Genomic DNA, 24,044 nt, shown 5'->3' with positions numbered 1-24,044 from the left:
TTTTAATCATAAAAAACCATTGAAATTCCCCCGTTATAGTTAGTGCAGGCAACTATAACTCACGCAACCGCAATCCTCTGCTTATGACATATGTGTCTTTATGAAAAAAAAATATTTGCAATATATGTATAGCTAAAATTTAATGGAAGAAGACATGGGCAAATAAGTGTCTAAATACAGTATTAGCATCAGCAGAGGATTGCGGTTGCGTGAGTTATAGTTGCCTGCACTAACTATAACGGGGGAATTTCAATGGTTTTTTATGATTAAAATTTCCGCTAACTATAACATGTGTGAAACCTATGGTTTTTTCAGTGAATTTGCAAGGTTTTTTAAATGCTAATTCCTAACTATAACGTGTGTGAAACCTATGGTTTTTTCAGTGAATTTGTACGGTTTTTTAAATGCTAAGTTACTTTACGCCATTCGTGGCGTGCGCGCCCAGTTAACGCAGTTCGTTCCGTGCGCGCCCACTTTACGCAGTTCGTTCCGTGCGCGCCCACTTTACGCAGTTAGTGCCGTGCACGCACGGTGGTCACGCGGGAAGGGCCATGTACGCACGATGCGCTTCGCGCACCGTGCGCACATGGAGGACATATTATGCACTTCGTTGTGAAAGGTAATCATTTATATTTTCATTTGTTGTACATATGCCATGCAAAAAAGGTGCCCTTTGGGTACCTTTTGCACACGGGGTGGGGATAGTGTGGATATTTTTTTTTTTTATTTATTTATTTTTACCGTACGCGTACGGTAAGCGTAATCGGCGATTTTTCGAAAAAAAATAAAATTGCATTTTTGGCCTTGGGGGTTCTTTGGGGACACCATCATCAATGCTAGGTGGTTAGGAACTGAATACATTGCCCCTTTAGATGTTTTTTGCCTTTGTTTTTGCTGCCTCACTCAGAGTGCGAGAGAGAAAATGGCGGCCGCCGCTTCCTGGTTTCGACCGATTCTAACAGCCAATCAGAATCGCGCTCGCGCACGGCACCGTACGCGTACGGTAAGCTTACCGTAAGCGCACCGTAAGCTGCCACAGATATATATATTGATTTAAGTGCTATTTTCTCAGGATCTACTGAACAGATTTACACCAAACCTACAAAAGGCACTTCCTTGACCTGAGGACTACCTCTCTGCCAAATTTCAAGTAACTCTGTTCAGCCGTTCGGGCTGTAGCTGTGTCTAAAGGTCCTATGGAAAAATGCATGGGAAAAACGCGTTTTGGGACCCCCCTTTTTTCTCAGCCCCCGCTTGACGAATCCCCCCGAGACTTTCAGGGTAGGAGCGGAGCGTAGCGCCCCACCTATTTTGAAAATTTCGCGAGGATTCGTCGACCGGCGCCAAAGTTATTCCAAATAGAATGTTGCGGATTTCCTATGGAAACAGGGTCCTAACTATAACTCCCAGTAGATAATGTATATATATATATTATCTACTGGCAGTCGCCAGTAAATAGTTATAGTTAGGACCTATTTTCCATAGTAAATCCGCAACATTCTATTGGGAATATCTTTGGCTCCGATTGACGAATCTTCACGAAATTTTCCAAACTTTTGGCCAGCTCCGCTCCGCTCCTACCCTGAAAGTTTTGCGGTGATCCGTGAAGCGGGGCCGAGAAAAAAGGGGGGTCCCAAAACGCGTTTTCCCCATGCAATTTCCCATAGGATCTGTTGTCGCAGCTACAACCCGAACCGCTGAACGGAATGACACCAAATTTGGCAAAGAGGTAGTCCTCAGTTCGGACTCGTGCCTTTTGCATATTTGGTGTGAATCTGTTCAGTAGTTCCTGAGAAAATTAGGGTAAAAAAGTTAGTGATATCTATAGCCGCGGGGGATCCGCAGACCGTACCCGCACCGTAAGCGCACCCTCCCCGAACGGAGTGCGCACCCTCCCGATCGCGCGCTGAATGCTAATTGGCTGTCGAGCGTCTCTCTACATTCGAAACCAGGAACTGTTGGCGGCCATTTTCTGCCTCAGTAGAAGCGAGGCTGAAGATGGAAGGGGAATAAGTGTGTAAAAGATATAAAGGGGGCAGAGTGGAAATACTCTGACCCTCTAGATCTGCTTAGGGTGTCCCAGAAGGACTCCCTGTGGCCCCCCTTTTTAAAAAAGCGGCAAAATGCGCGCACGGTGCGCGCATCCTATCGCGTTGGATGCACGGATTCTCTCGCGGTGGGTGCGCGGATCCACGGCAACGTTTTTTGAAAAACGACAAGAAATCATGGTTTGTATAACAACTTTCTACACTGAAAGGTAGGGTGTATATTTTTGTTTTTTAAAGGTATGAGTGTTATTGGTTAACAAAAACAGATTGTAAGGAACATTATATATGATAAGCTGATATGTTGAAAAGTCAAGCACACTTCCTGCCTTGTGTAGGAACATTGTGTGCTGAACTTGTGACCTGTGAGCTCAGTGCAGTGTTCCATGAGCTGTTTCTATGGTAACAGGCAGAAGGCAGATTGGGGGAAGGGTTGAAATGTATTTCAGTTGGAAAGGGTTGAAATGTTTAACCAATAGAAATGTGTGTTTGCTTTTGAGTTTATGTGCAAAGGATTGTGATTTGATGTTTACATGTATATGTGTGGGAAATGAAAGGGAAACTTTTTCATTCTTTGCTTTTGCTGAGAGGTGCACAGTGCAGAGATTCTGTAAAAGAAAATATGGTGAGTGATTGATATACTCCTTAATCTACAAAAGAACTTGAAAGATGAGTTTAATTGTGAGGGGATGTATGTAGACTATTTTGATTTTAATCAGACTAATGTATTTTTCCTGCTAAAGTGTAGGGAGTACTTTTTTTCTCTACAATGTGTGTGCATGTAGAAACCATTCTGTGATAGGCATTTGTGTTTTTCATGTGTTTGTAGACAGATAACTGTGCAGTTTTCATATTTTGGTAGAATTAGAAACCAGTCATTGTTTATGAATTTGTGAAATGAGTTATGTTATGTTTCTATACTAAAATGTAGTACTACTTCGAGATGAAGAAATGTGTTTTGATATAGTGCAAGGGATAGTGTTGTTTGTCTAGAATCACACAGTGAGTCTGTGTGCATTTGGGAACCACTGTGAGAGAAGCATTTGGTAACATCGTGTATTTGCTGACAGATAACTGTTTTAAAACCAGTCAGGATGTCAAGTTTTAGTAGCATTAGAAGACAGTTATGGCTTATGCTTTCATTGAATGAGTCAGGCATTGACAGTAAATTGCAGTCGTGAAATATGTAGATTGTGTGCAGTTCCCTTATCACTTCCAGTGTAGTGAATGAGTTTTGGTAAAATCCTAGGAATACTGGTGCTTGTCTAGAATCACACAGTGAGTCTGTGTGCATTTGGGAACCACTGTGAGAGAAGCATTTGGTAACATCGTGTATTTGCTGACAGATAACTAATTTAAAACCTCTCATGTTGTCAAGTTTTAGTAGCATTAGAAGCTAGTCTTTGCTTATGCATTGATAAAATGAGTCCGGGTTTGACACTAAGGTGCAGTACCATGTACTATTCTGTTCACTGTGGCAGAACTGAAAATTTAAAAGTTTTATCTAAGCACTGTCCTAGAAGTAGTCTGATTATTTAGTCAGTTTCTAAGTACTAAATAGACTGCTTCAAATGTCTATGCAGTATGCATGTAGTGTTCTAACATACTATACACCTGTCTTTTACACCTTCAATTCCCTAGTCCGTATCCATACACTTCCAGGAAATATCCTGTCACTTCCTTTGCAGTCCTCTAGAGACCCATTCAACAGCATGTACTAATCCATTCACTGTGCCAAAACCCAAACACTTATAAATTCACAGAGACAGTCTCTTTCCAGTACTCTAATGATTCAGTCACTGCCTAAGTATTTATGCACAGAGCCAGGTCTTAGCATATGGACTTCTTCAAACCCCTATCCACTATGCATGCAGTCCTCTAAGCACCTACACACTTGTCTTTCACACCTTCAATTCCCCAGTCAGTATCCGTTCACTTCCAGCAAACACCCTCTCACTCCATTTGCACTCCTCTAGTGACCCATTCAGCATTATGTACTAATCCATTCACTGCGCCAAACCCTAATAAATTCACCCAGGCACTCTCCTTGCAGTACTCTAATCATTCAGTCAGTACCCAAGTACTCATCCAGTGACCCAGGCCTTAGTATATGGACTGCTTCAAACCCATATCCACTATGCATGCAGTCCTCTAACCACCTACACAATCGTCTTTCTCACCTTCAATTCCCTAGTCAGTATCCATACACTTCCAGGAAATACCCTGTCACTCCCTTTGCACTCCTCTAGTGACTCATTCAGTACCAAGTACTAATCCATTCCCTGTGCGAAAATCCTAGCACTTATAAATTCGCCTTGGCACTCTCCTTGCTGTACTCTAATCATTCAGTCAGTACCCAAGTAGTCATGCAGTGAGCCAGGCCTTAGCACATGGACTGCTTTAAATGCCTATGCAGTATTGATACAGGCCTCTAATCACCTACACAGTTGTCTTTCACACCTTCAATTCTCTAGTTAGTATTCATACTCTTCTAGCAAACACCCTGTCACTAACCAGTGTGTCTCCTTATAGTACTGTAATCATTTAGTCAGTTAGCATGTAGTCTTTTAGTAAGGTAGGCTTTAGGGCATGAACTGATTCAAAGTAGTATGCACTATGCATGTAGTGTTTTAACGATCGTCACACTTGTGGTTCAGGGCTATAGTTTCTTAGTCAGTTTTTATATAAAATGTGTTTGTACAGTAATGGAATAGTATAAATTTGAAAGTTATTAATATACATTTATTTGTGATTCTTTTTTACAGTTCCAGAACAGGAGTGTTTCTCATCTGTTTGCACTCTTCTCGTGCAAGATTGTTTGGATGAAGGGTCCTTAGGTGTTTCATCATACTTGCTGTGCCGCACGAGTATTTTATGTTAGGATCCCCTCGTAACAGAACTCTTTGGCAAATCTTGCGAATGAAGAAGGTGGCATTGGTCTTTGTTTGCCCCTTGGAAAAAATTAAAAATTTCTTCACCACTGATGAAAAACGTTGTGGGCGTGGTGCCTTCTGCAAAAAAAAATCCTCCGATTCGGTAAATATTTTAAAGCGGCAACATTTACAGTTTTTGTAAGTTTAATTTATAAAATTTTGTTAGCTGTATACATTTTATATATCTGTGATTTGTTTCTTGTGGTATTTTGTTAAGAATACCATGTTGTTTTTTTTTTAACAATCTTTTTGATTTTCCAGGTCTGTCGTCGACATCCGTGGTTCCCACAGGAGTGTTCTGCTTTGTTGTTTTGTATTATTGTTGTTACATTTTGTTTATTATTTTTATTGTTTATGTTTATGTTAATAAAAATATAAAGTTTGAAAATAGTTTATCGTTTATATATTTATTATTATAAAAAAACAAAGTTTGGAAAAAAATTAATAATGTTTTTGGTTGTTGTCTTAACTGCTGTGTGACTCTTTCTTGTTCTTATTACTGTTATTTGATGGAGTCCACCATGGTGTTAAATTTTGGGGCACTTATCGCTGGAATACTAGTGATATCTGTAGTTTGCACCAACTTCTGAATAGTGTGTTAGATTTATCTCAACTTTACTTCCGTTAAAGTGCTGATAATGAAATGGAGAGTAGCCGTTCCCGTGCAAAAAGACATGAGGTGCACATTTGCGATTTATTCTAAATACTAAAATCCTGTATTGTATTGCACTGAGGTATTGGCTGCACTTACACTGTACACACGAAATCTATTAAGAAATCTCATTGTATTTATATTGATTGGGAATAGTGCGTCAGGTGCTGGATCTTGACGAAATACACTGCTCAGTTTGTATATTGTTCTGCATACGAAAAAAATCACATCACAACTTTCACACTAATTGCAATGCGAAACAAATTCCGGCGATAAGACACGTTAGCACCAGGGATTTTACACCTTCTTTCTGCTGGTGTTAAGCAGGACAACTACCTGCACCATGAATGGGAACACAGCCAAGAGCCGCACCAGAACACCCACAGGTGCCATAAAGTCAATGAGCATGATACAGGGATACCCATGAGGGCCAATAGACTCATCTCAACTCCAGGACCGCCAATGCCCCCCAAACCCATATCTTAGTAAGTGTGTGCCTGTGGTCATTGTCTTCGCATGATAGGCACGAGCCCTGCAACATCACAGTGTGCTGTCACCTCAGCGTTGGCAGTGAGCCTGGATGTGTAGCTACGTACGCATCCTCCTGCATGCACAACTGGCGTGTGCTGGTCTGGGGTTCACAGGTCAGTGGAGGGGTGTGCCTATCCGGCAAGGGGAACGGGGTGTCTCGGGATTGTCCGTGTACAGGAAGTGCGGTAAGTGTGTCTCTGTGTTCTGGTGTGGCCTGTTACAAGAGCCGCAGCAGTCGATGTTGTAAAGTGGCATGTACCACCTCCAAACGGCACTGTGATGTTGTTGTTGGAATGTAGCAGGACATGCGCAAATAGGCATTACAATGGCGTGCCGTACGAGTGCACGAGATACAACAGCTCACCGTACAAAAGTGTGGGGGCTCGTGGGAGGGAGGAGCAGCCGTTTGGCAACATAACACACAGTGAACTCGACCATGTGCCACATGCTGGACATCTCATCCATGATGACCACGGTCGCAGACATCCCACAACACCAACGACTGGCCTTTGTACACATCCTGTATGAATGCAGCGTGGTTTTCACTTCTATGCTCGTTCAGTGGTGTGATGTTGGCGGGTTGTGTGACTTGTGCTCCTTGTTGGTGTGTTTCATTTTGGCCATTGTTTTTCTATACTTGTGCTGTACTTAATTGTGCATGTGTGCCATTCTGCCCATCCCTCTCTCCTCCCCCCACTCCCTGCTTCTTCCTCTTCCTGGTGCTGTTGTGTCTATAATTTTGTTGCTGCTCACATAAATACATGTAAAGAATAAATTAGAATAGTTCCTTCATTCTTTTAGGTTTCAAAACTTCTCTATTGGTTTCTTTTTAATTTTCCATATGAACCGTTTTTTTAAATATTCAACAACACATAGAAGTCAGAAGTGCAACGTATTCTATCAACACACTTTCTAGAATATTCTACAAGACGTGCAGGTTAAAAGTTGATCAATTTTTTAAAACTTTACGATATTTTTTTGTAACATTTTCTAGAACATTTAATGACACGTGCAGGTTAAAATTTGACAATTGTTTTAAGTTCAAACAGTGCCTTCCAAATGCAAATAGCAGGTGTGGTTGAGCTGAGCAAATTTTATCCTATGATATGTACTCCACGTTGAAACTTCTTTTTCTTAACCAATCACAAAGATGCTTTTCCACAAAACTAATGTGCACCCTACTTTTAAAAAAGAATGCTTTTCATGATATCTTCAGAGATAAGTTATAGATAGGAATTAGCATTTAAAAAACCTTTGAAATTCACTGAAAAAAACCATAGGTTTCATGCACGTTATAGTTAGGAATTGGCATTTAAAAAACCTTAGAAATTCACTGAAAAAACCATAGGTTTCAGGGGCGTTATAGTTAGCTGGACATTTCCCTCGTACAAAACCCTAGAAATTCCCCTGTTATAGTTAGTTCAGCTAACTATAACTCGCGCCCCCGCAATGCACTGCTGATGACGTCACATATTACATCACTCATGACATGGTCAGTGACATCACTGATGACATCACTGATGATGTCGTCCATTGAGTATGTGTTTCTGAACAGTTTTAATATGTTTAATATATATATAGGGAAAGGCCTGTTGAAGAATAAGTGGGTGTACAAGTGTGTGAATGGGTGATTTTCTAGGTGCGTAACTGACTCTAAGTAAGTCATTAAATGTATCTTACTGCAGACTAGTGACTAAACTGTGTGAATGTCTGTATCTGTCTGTCTGTTGGTGTATAAGCGGCTGCATGGTTTTGTGAATAGCAATATGAGTGTCTATGGGTTGATTGGTTGTGTGAGTATCTGTATGGGTGCCTGAGTGTATGTGTGGGTGGGGTGTGTGTGACTCTGTGCATAGATGTGTGAGTGGGTGATTCTATGGGTGCATGGTTTTAAGAGTGCAACTGTGATGGACTGTATGGTTGAGTGAGTGTATGTATGGGTGTGTTAGGGATTGAATGTATATATCAGTGGTACATTTGTGACTAACTACATATCTGAAAGGCAGTATATATGCATGTAAGAGTATATAAGTGGGTATATGTGAGAGTGTGTGATTGTGAGAGTGGCTGTATGGATGAGTGTGTGCTTGAATCAATGATTTATAAGAGCGTAAGAATGTGGTACTATTTTTATGAGTAAGTGAACTTGAGTGTGTATAACTGCATAGGTGAGTAAATAGGAGTGTGATTAATTATTTGCATGACTGACTAGGTGTGACAGTACCTCTATGGATGATTGGTGGTGTTTGAGTGTCTATGTAGGTGTATAAATGCATATGATAGTCTTGTACGGAGTGACTGTAAGTATGAGTGACTGTACATGTGAATGAGTGGAGGTGTATGTAGACCTATGAGTTAATAAGTGGGTATGTAGTTATTGGTATTGGAGTATCTATGGTTTTGAGAATGGAAGTCTGAAATTTTGAGTCGGTGTATCAAAGGTTATATTAGGGTGTGAGAAGATGCACTAATTTATCACATGGATGACGTCATCGGTGATGTCATCAGTGATGTCATTTGAGATGTCATCAGTGATGTTACTGACCATGTCATGAGTGATGTAATATGTGACGTCATCAGCAGTGCATTGCGGGGGCGCGAGATATAGTTAGCTGAACTAACTATAACAGGGGAATTTCTAGGGTTTTGTATGAGGGAAATATCCAGCTAACTATAACGCCCCTGAAACCTATGGTTTTTTCAGTGAAAAAAAAAAAGATATATATATATATATATATATATATATATATATATATATATATATATATATATATATATATATATATATATTCACTGAAAAAACCATAGGTTTCACACATGTTATAGTTAGCGGAAATTTTACTGATAAAAAACCAGTGAAATTCCCCCGTTATAGTTAGCGCAGGCAACTATAACTCACGCGACTGCAATCCTCTGCTGATGCTAATACTGTATTTAGACACTTATTTGCCCATGTCTTCTTCCATACATTTTTAGCTATACATATATTACAAATATTTTTTTTTCATAAAGACACATATGTCATCAGCAGAAGATTGCAGTCGCGTGAGTTATAGTTGCCTGCGCTAACTATAACGGGGGAATTTCACTGGTTTTTTATCAGTAAAATTTCCGCTAACTATAACATGTGTGAAACCTATGGTTTTTTCAGTGAATTTGCAAGGTTTTTTAAATGCTAAGTTTTTTTCCCTTATAATAAGCCCTGTACATTTGGTGGCCTTCGGCCACCAAAAGCACAGGGGGTGGGGTAAGTGTGGATAGTGTTTTTTGCCCTTAACATAAGCCCTGTACATTTGGTGGCCTTCGGCCACCAAAAGCACAGGGGGTGGGGTAAGTGTGGATAGTGTTTTTTTTATTTTTATTTTTTTACCGTACGCTTACGGTAAGCGTACGGTAAGCGTACCCCGCGAAATTGCCGAAAAAAAAATAAAACCGTTTTTGCACTTGGGGGATGTTTGGGGACTCCCTCAACATGACTATGTGGGAGGGAGTTGTCAAAACAGCCCCTTTACATGTTTTTGGGCTTGATATTTTAAAAATCACTCTCAGTGCGAGAGACAAAATGGCGGCCGCCGCTTCCTGGTTTCGGCCGATTCGAATGTTTACTAAGATCTAAGAGCCAATCAGAATCGCGCTCGCGCACGCCACCGTACGCTTACCGTAAGCGTACGGTAAGCGTACCGTAAGCTGGCTCAGATATATATATTGATTTAAAGGCTATTTTCTCAGAATCTACTGAACAGATTTACACCAAACCTACAAAAGGCACTTCCTTGACCTAGGGACTACCTCTCTGCCAAATTTTGAGTAATTCTGTTCAGCCGTTCGGGCTGTAGCTCGTTCTAAAGGTCCTATGGAAAAATGCATGGGAAAAACGCGTTTTGGGACCCCCCTTTTATCTCAGCCCCCGCTTGACGGATCCCCCCGAGACTTTCAGGGTAGGAGCGGAGCGTAGCGCCCCACCAATTTTGAAAAATTTGCGAGGATTCGTCGACCGGCGCCAAAGTTATTCAAAATAGAATGTTGAGGTTTTCCTATGGAAACGTGGTCCTAACTATAACTACCTACTGGCTATCGCCAGTAGGTAATATATATATATATATATATATATATATATATATATATATATATATATATATATATTACCTACTGGCGGTCGCCAGTAGGTAGTTATAGTTAGGACCACGTTTCCATAGGAAATCCGCAACATTCTATTTTGAATAACTTTTGCGCCGGTCGACGAATCCTTGCGAATTTTTCAAAATAGGTGGGGCGCTACGCTCCGCTCCTACCCTGAAAGTCTCGGGGGGATTCGTCAAGCGGGGGCTGAGATAAAAGGGGGGTCCCAAAACGCGTTTTTCCCATGCATTTTTCCATAGGACCTTTAGACACAGCTACAGCCCGAACGGCTGAACAGAATTACTTGAAATTTGGCAGAGAGGTAGTCCTCAGGTCAAGGAAGTGCCTTTTGTAGGTTTGGTGTAAATCTGTTCAGTAGATTCTGAGAAAATAGCCTTTAAATCAATATATATATCTGAGCCAGCTTACGTTGCGCTTACCGTACGCGTACGGTGGCGTGCGCGAGCGCGATTCTGATTGGCCCTTAGATCTTAGTAAACATTCGAATCGGTCGAAACCAGGAAGCGGCGGCCGCCATTTTCTCTCTCGCACTCTGAGGGGGGAGCTGATAAACAAATGCCAAAAACATATAAAGGGGCTGTTTAGACAGCGCCCATGCACATAACCATGTTAGTTGAGTCTTCAAAGATCCCCCGAGGCAAAAAACGGTAATTGTTTATTTTTCGAAAATTTCGCCGATTACGCTTACCGTACGCTTACCGTACGCATCCGGTAAATAATTATTAAAAAAAAAAAAACCACTCTCTCCACCCCGTGTGCAAATGGTGGCCGAAGGCCACCATTTGTGCATGGTATATAAGAGCACAGCATTTCCCCCAAAAATTTCAACAGATTACCTATCACAAGGAAGCGCATAATATGTCCTCCATGTGCGCACGGTGCGCGAAGCGCATCGTGCGTACATGGCCCATCTAGCGTAACGTGGGCACGCGGTGCGCATAGCGCACCGCGTGCCCACCGTGCGTGCACGGCACTAACTGCGTAAAGTGGGCGCGCGGTGCGCTTCGCGCACCGCGTGCTCACTGTGCGCGCACGGAACGAACTGCGTTAAGTGGGCGCACACGCCACGAATGGCGTAAAGTAACTTAGCATTTTAAAAAACGTACAAATTCACTGAAAAAACCATAGGTTTCACACATGTTATAGTTAGGAATTAGCATTTAAAAAACCTTGCAAATGCACTGAAAAAACCATAGGTTTCACGCATGTTATAGTTAGCGGAAATTTTACTGATAAAAAAACCAATGAAATTCCCCCGTTATAGTTACTGCAGGAAACTATAACTCACGTGACCGCAATCTTCTGCTGATGACATATGTGTCTTTATGAAAAAAAAATATTTGTAATATATGTATAGCTAAAAATTTATGGAAGAAGACATGGGCAAATAAGTGTCTAAATACAGTATTCGCATCAGCAGAGGATTGCGGTCACGTGAGTTATAGTTTCCTGCACTAACTATAATGGGGGAATATATATATATATATATATATATATATATATATATATATATATATATATATACACACATATATATATATATACACATATATATATATATATATACACATATATATATTCACTTAAAAAACCATAGGTTTCACACATGTTATAGTTAGCTGGACATTTCCCTCGTAAAAAAACCAATGAAATTCCCCCGTTATAGTTAGTGCAGGCAACTATAACTCATGCGACCGCAATCCTCTGCTGATGACGTCCGATATTACATCACTGTATTTAGACACCTATTTACCCATGTCTTCTTCCATTAATCTTTAGCTATACATATATTACAAATATTTATTTTTCAGAAAGACACATATGTAATCAGTGATGTAATATCGGACGTCATCAGCAGAGGATTGCGGTCGCGTGAGTTATAGTTGCCTGCACTAACTATAACGGGGGAATTTCATTGTTTTTTTACGAGGGAAATGTCCAGCTAACTATAACATGTGTGAAACCTATGGTTTTTTAAGTGAATTTGCAAGTTTTTTTAAATGTTAATTCCTAACTATAACGTGTGTGAAACCTATCTTTTTTTAAGTGAATTTGTACGTTTTTTTAAATGCTAAGTTATGTATTTATTAATATTTTTTGTCAGGTTTTTCACCGTGCGCGCTTACAGCGCCATATTTAATTTTAAGCAAACATGTGTATGCACATATATACATATGTGTGTGTGTATATACTCCCACTGAGCAAAGTTGCATGCACACACACAGGCTTCACCATTGCCTCATCAGTTTTATCTGTGACCCATTGAGTGCCCCCTAAAAATCACTTCTAGAGACGCCACTGCACAGAATACTGCATCATGTGATCTTGGAGCAGTTAGGTTTAAGAATAGTATTTCTCACCCACAGTGCTGCTAATAATGTGTACACATTTAGAGTTCTGTTCATGATAGCATCAGAGGTATTCAGAGTTTTGATTGTGATATTACTCCTACTCAATTTGATCTTGCTGATACCCAGACCTTTGCCTCTGATAATAGGCTTAAGTAGATCTCTTCTACTGCTATTATGCAGATACACCTGAGTTATAAACGTGTTAACCACCAGACCACTAGCTCAGAAAATATCCAGAGATTTGCATTAGAGAACACACAAACTCACTCTGCGTTGTGCTGTTAATAATAGCCAATGCTCCGTCATCTCTTTCTCTAAGACACTTGCGCATTCTCAGTTTATTTAAAATAGGCGCTTTCTCCTTTCACTTTAACTATCCAATTCTCTCATTCATTTCGTTCCTTGGTTTCTTTATTAGATACTGTCCTCTCGGCTAACGCTCTCAAACTTCAAAGGAGCACCTGCTTAGCAATATGCTTCTAAAAATCCAAAAGTGAATTAAACAAAGTGCACATTTAGCTCCTGCTAATGGCAATGAGATGGCCGGAATCAGCAAACTTTGTTAAATGATACCGGAGGGAAATTATACTTAGTTGAATAGGTTAGCAAAGCTGTCGGCAATGTTTTGATTACATTTTATTTAGAAAACTATAAAATCAATGATCTTGTGTATATTCCTTGGAGATATTTATTGCAGGCAAGATGTGTCTTTTTCACAAACTGATACTTGGGGGTCTTCAGAGAACAGGTGGGCTGCTGTGGGCTCCAACTATTCAGCTTAATTAGATGATTAATGAACAAGAGTAGGGCTTCGGCTTGGTAGAACTATAGAAGATCATGGGAAACCTTTATTATTCAAAATAGTGTATGATCACTTTAATAATGCTCTCTAATTAAACATGCAGCAGAAAACAGGCCCACGTTTTGATCCCTGCTTAGCTGACGAAAATAGCAATGACTGAGCTATTTCAAAACAGAGACGTAGGAATTTAGGGCCTGCATTTGTATTAATTTGGAGGCAGGAAGTACTGCATATAATTGAGAAACATTCTGGAAACAGTGCCACTAGGCATAAATTGTTACATTATGCAAATAGGTTGATTTCTTTTTTCTTTGAAGTAATTTGAAGTTGGAGCTCAGTTGTATTTCCTTACAACACTCGTGTTAGAATGAATGCTTCTGAAATTAATGAGTCGTAAATAAGAGTCAGCGTGTGAATATGAGTGAGCGGTTAAGTCTTATGGACCTAGTAACAAGTTACAGGGCACATCAAAATTATAGGAAGTGAGTGTTTCACCAGCAGATTCAGGGGGAAAACGTGTAAATCAACACGAAACATCAATTCCTGCATGTTATTCCCCCCAAAAATGTAATACTTGAGTAATTTTCCAAATGCCCTAATTGCCGGGACCCTCCGTAACAGTAATTCCAGCTTTGAGGAAAAAAACAGATTATTCCAAGCCACTCCTGAAGCCCAATGTGTCTTGCCTTTGCAGCAGCGATCTCTTTTTGACTATTGTCACACTAAATTAATATAGAAGGGGATGTGCTGGAGAAAGATATGGGAGAGTATATAAATAGTGCAGCGGGCACCAAATAATATGTCTTGGATATGGGCAAAATGAGTTCCACAATTACCTTCCCTCTTTGCTTTTGCTGTCAGTGGTGCATGTCCGATATGTTGAACAAATCTTGTGATTTTTGCAGGTTTGGATATCGATGGCCTTTATCGAATCAGTGGCAATCTGGCAACAATACAGAAACTACGCTTTAAAGCAGATCATGGTATGTGACATGACATAGAATGCTTCATGCCTCTCAGTGGATGCCTTGTAATCAGTCTTGAGGTATGGCAGTGGCAGGCATCGATCTATAGTGTCCTTGTATACAAAATAATCCTTTGATGGAGATGTGGTCAAGTCATAAAGTTACAGACTTCAGATGCATGAGACTTTGAGTGAAATTCCTGCTTTCCCCCTTGATCACTTGTTTGGCATCATGTTAATCATATTATCTCCCTTGCCATAATTCCCTTTATTTCTACAATTGAGTGCCTACATGTGTGCTAAGCAAGGAATGATGCCAATGCATTTATTCAACATGGTTCTTTCACTTTGTCAATTCATGCACAAAATGTTATGCTGTGCTGTTTTTATATTGCATTGTATTTCAACAATTGCCTGGTCCCTTAATGTTTGATGCCATCAAACTGTGATTCATGAGTTTTTCTAATCGGGTGTCTTTGTGGGCGGCATGAGGTGCGTTCAAATGGGCCAGCCAAGATGATGAACGTGCCTTGCTAGAGCTCCATCAACCAGCCTTCTCATCAGTCTTCATCCTGGTTGGAGACATGGTATAGTGAGGGGGGGGGGGGGGGCTTGATTTGATTTAAATATTTGTAGAGTGCAACTATCTCTCTGAAATATATCTTGGCACTATGCGGAAGAGAGCAAGGAGAGTCAGGTAGACATGTAATGTATTTCAGTTTATATAAGTAAAGAACAGAATGCATCCCACATGCCATTTCTTGCTACAACTTTTGCCCCTGAGGGCCTGCCATCGGCCTCTGACCCCACTGCGCAACTTGCCTCATGGGCCTAGGCCCGGGCTGCTTACTGCAGGCCACGGCGCAATCCCTGGAGCCCTGTGTGGACACCCTTTGCTGCCTCTAAACCGCACTGGTGTGGCTTCCAGTTCACACCACCATTGCCTGGAGCGCACTGCTCCCATCTGCACCCGGTTTGCTGCACCCACTGGAGAGACCTCCACGGCGGCCCTTTAAGGGCTGTGTAGGAGGTCCTTGCCGTGCTGCCAGACCTTTGCTGCAGGAGCTGGCCTTTGGGGGAGGTGCATCAGAGACCGTATGGAACTCAGCACTGCACTTCAGTTTCCTGCCACCATCACCCGCGCTGACATCTAGGCCGGGTCACAACAAAACTCCAACACACACCAGGAGGAGCTGGCCCTGGGGAGCACCCAACATACACTGATACCAAGACTAGCAGCGCTCCTGCTAATCTCCACTGTAGAGGTCGGTCCGTGACAACACTGAACCAGGGCGCTTACTGCCACTGGATTCCCCTGGGGAGCCAGCCCCGGGGAATGCCCTGCTTCTGCTACTATCACTTGTTACTATTCATTTGGCACAGCTGTCTGAACCCACGCCCAGATCTGGGGCGCGTGCAATTCACATAGCACCTGAAGGCAGTCATTGTCAGCCCGGTGCCTTAAATTCTGCCTCAATATGGCACCTACTTGACTGCTTCAAAGAGCCCTACATCCTTGTGATGGTTGTTAACTGGGCCCAGGCCCTCACACCAAATGTAACATTCGGAGTACCCGTATAGGAGTTGAGGGTGATTTCTGCCATGAAACCGTAACCCCCAAGATCTCACAGCAGGCCCGATCAAACTTTAGCCCATACTTTCTTGAGCTTCTCCTGCTCACTTGTGGATTTCCCCACCCCATCGCACACCCAGAGGACTCCTGTTGCTTAATCCCTGAATATCGAGGCTCCACTGAGTGCCCCTCCTTGTGCACCCCACTCTGTCACCTGGCACCTTCCAATTTCTTATGCCCAGAAGGCCCCACACCACTCTCTGCCTCTGCACTTGGATCGAGGTGCATGGGAGTGGATACTACCTGGCTGTGCCATGCTCTGATCCTTGCGCAGCTCGAGGGACATCGCTGGTAGTCTCGGAAATAATCCCTTCACTACCACGGTGCTAGACCCAGACTAGGTCCTCACTTCCCTACAGTACCATTGGATTTTGCTGTTCTCACTGGTATTACTGGCAGGAATCAGACCTGTGCGCTCCTAATTGCCGTAGGGGACTCACACCAAGCTGCTGCCACATGTAGGTGGTGGCAGACATTGAGAGGCACCCGCACTATCCACGCAGACACTTAGCAGCTCTGCAACCTCATCTCCTCCACCCCTCTACTTCATCACCTACCCCAAACTACATTGAGGGTACGCTGTTCACCTGTTTTGCTCCACAACATTTTACCTGATATTGCTCTCTGGCCCTGCTACACCAAACGTCATGGCCGACTACATTCCATCACTCCCACACAGCCTCCAACCACTGCTGTCCCTTCCTCCGTTATTTCGGACACACCATTAGTGGAAGCTACCCCACAACTTTCCACGGCAGGCAAGCTGTATAAAGTATTGGCCTCCATTGAACACTCGAGTCTCAATGGAAACCATACTGTATCCTTAGCTGCTGAATTCAGTTTCCTACAAGATGACCACTGCATGCTCGTGGACAAGGTTGCAGATGGCGGGGAGACCCTGGCTATCCTCCAACCTCTGGCTGACGACAACCGGGTGGCAACCAGAGATTTACAGGAGTGTGTACGACATCTTTAGGACAGATCAGAGGATGCAGAGGGCCAGTCGTGGAGAAGTAACATGCAAATTTTAGGACTGACGAAGGGTGTTGAGGGTCAAGACCCCATAGCATATGTGAACTCCTGGTTCAAGACATTCATCTCACCATCTAATATCACCCTCTTCTTTTCCTTGAGAAGGGTGCACTGCGACCAAGCCCAAAGACCTCCGCCAGGAGCCCTGCCACATCCCATGCTAGCGAAGCTCCTACATTACAGGAACGGCAATGCTCTACTGGGGGCTGTCCTTCAGTCTAGCCCACTCCAGGTGGAAGACAAGATAATTATGCTGTTCCCAGACTACATCCATGCAGTACAACGCCAGCGCTCCTCCTTCATAGAGGTAAAATGTCGCCTTCGCCAAATGGGGGTCCAATACTCGCTGCTGTTCTCGGCCCGCCTTAAGATCATGACGAATGGAACCTGCACATTCTTCACAGACCCAAAAGATGCCTGAGATTGAGCAGATAAACACAATGGCGGTCCCCCACTGCAACGGCCCGGGACCCACCCAGATCACGGTGGTGGTACGGGGTCATATTTTGTGAGGAGACCACCCCTTGCTTCTTCTCTGCGAAACCTCCAGGCCTTGAGCAGATTATCGAGGACCGCAGGCGGGCCTTGCAGGTGGCAACCAACCTATGCACCAGTTTCGGAGCCACGGATAATGAGAAGGGACCACACATTTTCTTTTCAGAAAATAACACCATCCCTTCTGATGATGCTCACAAAGACTCACGGAGTCACCCACTGGTGACGTCCCAAACTGCAGACTCTCTTATCTGAATGTTCCTTCCCCTGTTTCTTCCTCTCTCCAATGTACACTACCTGTGCATCCATCAGTCAAATGTTTGATGTCTTGTCTTATGCCGTCCCATGTTGGGAAGGGACCAAACCTACCATGTGGTCTTAATACACACAATATGAGGGTAGAGGCTATAGATACCGCACCTGACAGATGAATAGTGTTTTTGTTTGAAATTCTTATTGTGCAGCGAACCAAGGAGCACTCCCCTCTATGTTCCTCAACCATGGACAAGTCCTGTCACAAAATTAAACGCAAAAAGGCTTCAGCACTATTCCAGAAAGGCAATGAATATATGAAAGAATGTCCAAAACGTCGATGGGATTTTCTTTGAAAATATTCTTTTCTTTATTGCATATTCACTTAAACATGAAGAGTCATGGCCTCATAGACATGAAGAATCATAGCCGACGCGTTTCGTCTCTAAAAAGAGACTTCTTCAGGGCTTCTCAAAGCAGTAAAGAGAATGTTCAAATTGATTATCTGTATGATTCAAACCAGCAACTGAGAATTCCAAATTTTCAAGAAGTTTCTTAAGTGATGAGTATTTATACGGTCCAGGGTTGGCCCACTTCCTCTGATTCGATAAGTGAAGATGTCCGGACATTCTGGGAGGTTCGTCAGAAGCTCAACATTGAGCTGGGAGTCCGTTCAATGAGTCGACCTTGGAAGGATGAAAGGCGGAGCCGGCCTCACCGCACCGAGAACCTGTGCCCTGCTACCATGTGGTCTTCATTGCCCAGATCACTGGGACCCCCTCACTACACCTACAATTACCCATCCACGTCACTTGCAGGATGGGGTCCGGGACACACGGCGGCTCTTACCTGGCCCACACTGACTCTAACCTAGTAATACAGGGCACATTGGCCCCACTTCCCACTCCTGAGCTTGGCCTCATTCACACGTATACACTTGGGCTATTTAGAAGATGCTCAGTTTGGGAATACTAAAGGTTGTTGTTGGCTCCACAAGTTGTTTTCCCCTTTGTTCCACAAGTTTATACCACTTGCACCACCCTTTCCCAGGTCCAGTTGTGGCAGGCAGGCTACACATGATTTCCGGAGCTCCGGCTGGATGGGTCCGAGAGTTTGGAGATCTTATAGCTGGCGCCCCGCTTTGCACGCATCACGTCATCTGTCATGGCGCCGCAAAGCAGATATTCACTTTCTCACCCTAATGTATGGGGAATACACACAGCCAGGAAGAGGTATGCCAGTCATTATTATGTTAACCGCCAACGGGTTCACATAATCTTGTTACAGGTGTCACATGCCACTGGGGTGGAGCTGGAGTTGCTACATAAGCGTTGGCAGGAGTATCATACATGTCATTACCTATTCCGCATATTCCCAGGGTGCCCTGATCTGGGTTAGGCCCAGGGTTCCCTTTCAGGAAATCAGCACAAGCATAGATAAAGATGGTAGGTACATCCTTATAGAAGGCCCCCTAGACGACTGGCCCATACTCATTGGAAGCATTGATGCCCCCAATGCGGATCAGAGTGTCTTTTGGGACACCCTCTCCAGTAAATTAGTACATAAAACGCAGATGCCCTGGGCGTTGGGGGGGTGACTATAATTGTGTGCTGGACCCAGGCTTAGACAGATCTCACTTTCCTCTCCCCCACTCTCCTCTCTTCGCACATGCAGAGCACCTCAGGAGTTGAGCCAACCACTGGTCTCTCTCTGATGCCTGGCGATCTCTTTACCCCCAGGCTAAGACCAATTCTTTTCACTCTGTGTTCCATAATCTCTGTGTGCCTGGATCGCTTCCTTTGCTCCAATTCTTTGACACCCCTTGTAAGCCACTCGGACTACTTGGGTCTTATCATTGTGGATCACAATGCCACGTGGTGGATCTGCGGTGGCTGCCCCTACATCCCATGTTTCCAACTTGGCGCCTTCCATGAGATTCCCAGTCCTGTTTTTCGAAAGACACACATCTGGCACTATTTTGCTGAAAATCACAGCATGGAATCTACCAGCACCCTAAAATGGGATGCATTTAAGGTGGTGACAAGAGTTGCCTGTATACAGGAGATAGTGGACGTCCGCAGAGCATTAGATAAAGAAATAGCAGCGTTCAAGAAGCTTCTTCCTGTCCTGGGTAAGGCCTAGGTAAGGCAGTGGACCAGGACTCCGCAGCTGCTCTGAAACAGACCATGCAGCTCTCTTGGAGCATTTATGGCATTGTAACTTTACAGCCCACAATGCCAAGGTGCTTAGAGAAGGGGATAATTCAGGCCACCTCCTGGCCGGGCAGATTATGCAGGAATATTCAAATCCCCCCCCTCCCTTCTCAGAACTAGTTACCAGCACAGGCACTGTAGCTCATATTCCAAGGGAGTTACTCCAGGAGTTCCTCACCTATTATTCTTCCCATTACCGAATCCCAGCGGCTGCCTCAATAGTTTCTTCGCACAAGTTCCTTGCAGACATTACACTTCCACGCATCACAGATACCACCAGGTCTTCCCCTGATGCTCCAATTACATATTGCGAGGTGGTACAGGCAATTCGAGAAATGATTAGCAACAAGCCCCTGGGGCTGGATGAATTACCACTGGATTATTATGCGACTTTCTCTTCCACCATTGCCCTCTGCCTGGTAGAAATGTTCGAGGGTGCCCTCCATACTTATGAGCTTCGCTTCGTGAGTCCCTTCTTGTCTCCATCCTCAAGCCTGACAACTTGGATTCGACTGGCTTTTTGCCATCCTAGGCACTAACTATAAAGTATTAGGGAAGATCCTTAATTTGGGAAAAATGGGGGTCCCCTACATAAAGGATAAGCCTTGGCAGGGAAATACAATATATGGAAAAGAGGTAGAGCACCAGGCTCAGTGCATGGATAAAGTAACAAGAAGTGCAGCAACTTCAGAGACAAGACAAGTTACTTCAAATTTCTGTTCAGTGTTTTATAACCTTACAAATTCATATGTTGGTCTAATTCTTTAATGCAATGTAATAGAACTGAAAGATGTATAATCATGTTTTTTGAAGTAAAATTCACTCTTTGATTGTGTATTTTTGAACATTAATGATCATGTCCACAGAAGTATTTATCATACATAAGAAGTAAATAACGAATATAAAAAGAATATAAAATAAAAATATTGTTTTATAATATCTCTTGCTATATTTGTATTGATTCTTGTCTTGTCTCTGAAGTTGCTGCACTTCTTGTTACTTTGTCCATGCACTGAGCCTGGTGCTCTACCTCTTTTCCATATATTAGGGAAGATCCTTGCCAGCAGATACACTCAAGTCCTCCCTGAGCTTATCCACTCTGACCGAAACAGGTTGGAGCACTTCTCAGAATATATCTTGCCTCTTCCATGTGCAGGACCGTGTCAAAGGTCTAGAAACATATGCTGCCTGTCTCATATTAGATCTGGAGGAGGCATTTGACACGCTGACACAGGATTACAATTTTCTGGTGTTGGCCCGTATGGGCATCTGAAAGAGGCTTCTTGCCTACTACCGGCTCCTCTATACTAACCCGTCTTCCCGAGTTTGCCTGTGTCACCTTATTTCGGCCTCTTTTCCGGTATATCGAGGCACCAGACAAGGGTGCCCACTCTACCCTTTACTCTTCACAATGGCAATGGAGCACCTGGCCATTCGGTTATGCAGGAAGAACCGAGTTGGCGGTACACCCTTAGAGGGAAGAGCACACGCTGTGTCTTTGTCCATGGACAATTTCCTTGTATACCTCTAAGATGTCACAGCTGAGCTCTCCCTGCTCTGCGATTCATTGGCGACGTTTGCCTACCACGGGCCTTCGAGTTAACTCGACAAAGTCAGCGGTCTACCAGCTTTGCCCCGGTCAGGCCCGAGACACATATACCTCAGGGAGGCGCACCTCTGTTGGTGTGAGGAGGCAGTCCATTACCTAGGGGTCCATCTATACCATACCCCCCTTGACCTATATGAGGGGAACCTCCAATGGGCATAGCCAGCATCCGGTCGCAGGTACATTTGTGCCAACTTCTACCATTAGTCCCGATTGGCAAGATCGCATTGGTGAAGATGGTGATTTTACCTTGTGTTGGACCTGTCAGCCCTAGGGTGGTCTCCCCATTTATTTTTGATCGTGCCTCATTTTTCCACCCTCATTTTGATGTTGGACTTAGGTCCCCGGGCGCCTTTTCATTGCCAACCAGTGTTAAGGTGCAGGTGCTCCCTTCTCCCAAGATGGCTGCTACAGGTCCCTGCTACTGCAGAGTGGTCTTTATTAGTAGCACCCTAGCTGCCAGGAGCTGGCTGGAACCCCACAACAATGTTGCGACACCAGCCCGCCTTTTTTGTCCCATAGGTAGAATGGGGAAGCTCCTGGAATGTGCTGGAACCTTCTAAAAGTGAGGTGTGGTTTTACTTTTGCCGCCTTGGCTAGAGGTCACCTGACCTAGGGATACATAAGTGAGAGGGGGAACTTTTTCTAGTCAGTTGGCCAGTGGGGTAAAGCAGAGCTGGAGAATCCACGCAGGAGTGTAGGCGGTAGGGCCTAGCCAGGGACTTATGCCTCTGAGAGTGACAGGATTTAGGTGCTGCCTCTTAAGTGAGTGAGGGATCCTGTGAAACCCACTGATCTTGCCCAGCAGTAGGAGGACCCAGGGAACCTCTGCCCAGCCTGACTAGGAAGGACCTAGTCGCCAACTCACCCCCTACCCCCCTGTAACAGAACCTCTTAAGGGCGCCAGATACATCTGCGCCATCAAGACTTTCAAGAGCAACTGATTGCCGGAACTGAATGCTGAGACTGCGTGTCCAGACTGAACCTTGAAACTACCTACCTAACCAATTGTGGTATCGCTGAGGATCAACCAGGTCTTAGCGCTGTGACCCCTGCGCTCCCTGACCAGGCCTGGGATCCCCGGCGGCGTGCTCCGTTGAGTGCGGAGCCCCCCCCCCAGCTTAATTTGAGCCCAACCCCCCCCCACCCCCGTGGCGCGGAGGCTGAAGCGCGCTCACCGCTGCGGCCCGAAGAGTGCCCCTCATCGTTGCGAGGCCCGAGGAGAAGCCCGGGGCCCCGTCGCTGCCGTCGCAGCTGTGGTGAAGGTGCGTGAGGCCGTGGCCGGCCCCCGTCGCAACAGGATCGCCTGCGGACTGCGGAGCCAGTGTGGACGCCCCCGACGTCGAGCAAGGTAAGCCCGGAGGCTTGGGACTGACCCCGGTGCGCCCCCTACAGGCTGGGAGCCACACCGCACCCTGAGCCCGGGTTCCCTCTCCGTGGGAATCCCCTGGTCACCACGACAGAGAGCCCCCTCCGAGGGATTCGCCCCTTGTTCCCCACTGACGATTCAGGAACTTTGTGTCTCCCGAACTGCACCGGAGTAGGAGAGGCTCGCTCCATGCGACTCGTGGTGCTCCGTGAACTGCTCCGTTCTGAAGTACTCATTGTTACTGATTACGAGTAGCGTTATGTTCTAATGCTCAGTGCTGACGTATTCACTGCTTACTGATTACGAGTAGCGTTATGTTCTAATGCTCAGTGCTGAAGTATTCGCCGTTTACTGGTTACGAGTGGCGCTATGTTCTAATGCTCTGCTCTGAAGTATGCACTGCGTGTTGGTTACGAGTGGCGCTATGTTCTAATGCTCTGCTTTGAAGGTGTTCGTCAGATTTGTCCCAAGGTAGCGGTAGGCCCGCGAGGTCTGCCCTGGGTCCCTGCACGCCCCTAGGAGTGGCGCTACAATCCCCAAACCCTACCACGGGAGTAAAATATACACGGTACTGGTGAATATCATACTGGTGAATATCATACTGGTGAATATGGTGCTGGCGGATCAAACGCTGACATAAGTGAATTGCCATTGTCATCTCCTTAACTGAATTTATATCTCCAGAAGTGCATATATAGCTTATGAATTGCCTTGTTATCCCATGAACTGCATTTATCTCGAACTGCTTGGATAAACTTGAGTTATTTGCATAAATCTCTACAGTGTGGCGTCCCTTATTGTGTGCATTCCTGGCTTCAGTGGATATGTGTGTTGTATGGTCGCTTTACACACAAGCCTTTGGGTGCCCAGCTGCTCGTGTCACGTTACCCCCTTAGGGCCTGGAGACCCCAGGTCTTACATTGGTGGCAGCGGTGGGATATTAGGACCTGTGACCATACAGCACCCTTCCGTGAAGCGGAGGGCGCCACAATTAAACGCCTGTTGTTTCAAAGCTCTGCAACTATT

At 44.3% G+C, this 24,044-nt stretch overlaps 1 protein-coding gene across 30 annotated transcripts in view; it reads left to right on the top strand.

Moving 5' to 3' along the window:
* The window catches only part of ARHGAP27 (Rho GTPase activating protein 27), a 1,125,989-nt gene that overhangs the window by 1,039,508 nt on the left and 62,437 nt on the right, over window positions 1-24,044 (top strand). For all 30 annotated transcript variants that reach the window (XM_085650850.1, XM_085650847.1, XM_085650970.1 and 27 more), the window contains one exon: window positions 14,360-14,437. In XM_085650850.1, coding sequence (XP_085506976.1) covers window positions 14,360-14,437 — 78 coding nt within the window. The remainder of the gene's footprint in view (window positions 1-14,359; window positions 14,438-24,044) is intronic.

The sequence above is a fragment of the Triturus cristatus genome, chromosome 1_1 (assembly GCF_964204655.1).
Source record: "Triturus cristatus chromosome 1_1, aTriCri1.1, whole genome shotgun sequence".
NCBI classification, from domain to species: Eukaryota; Metazoa; Chordata; class Amphibia; order Caudata; family Salamandridae; genus Triturus; species Triturus cristatus.
The sequence above is the reverse complement of the archived record's forward strand: the minus strand, read 5'-3'. Positions and strand labels throughout refer to the sequence as shown.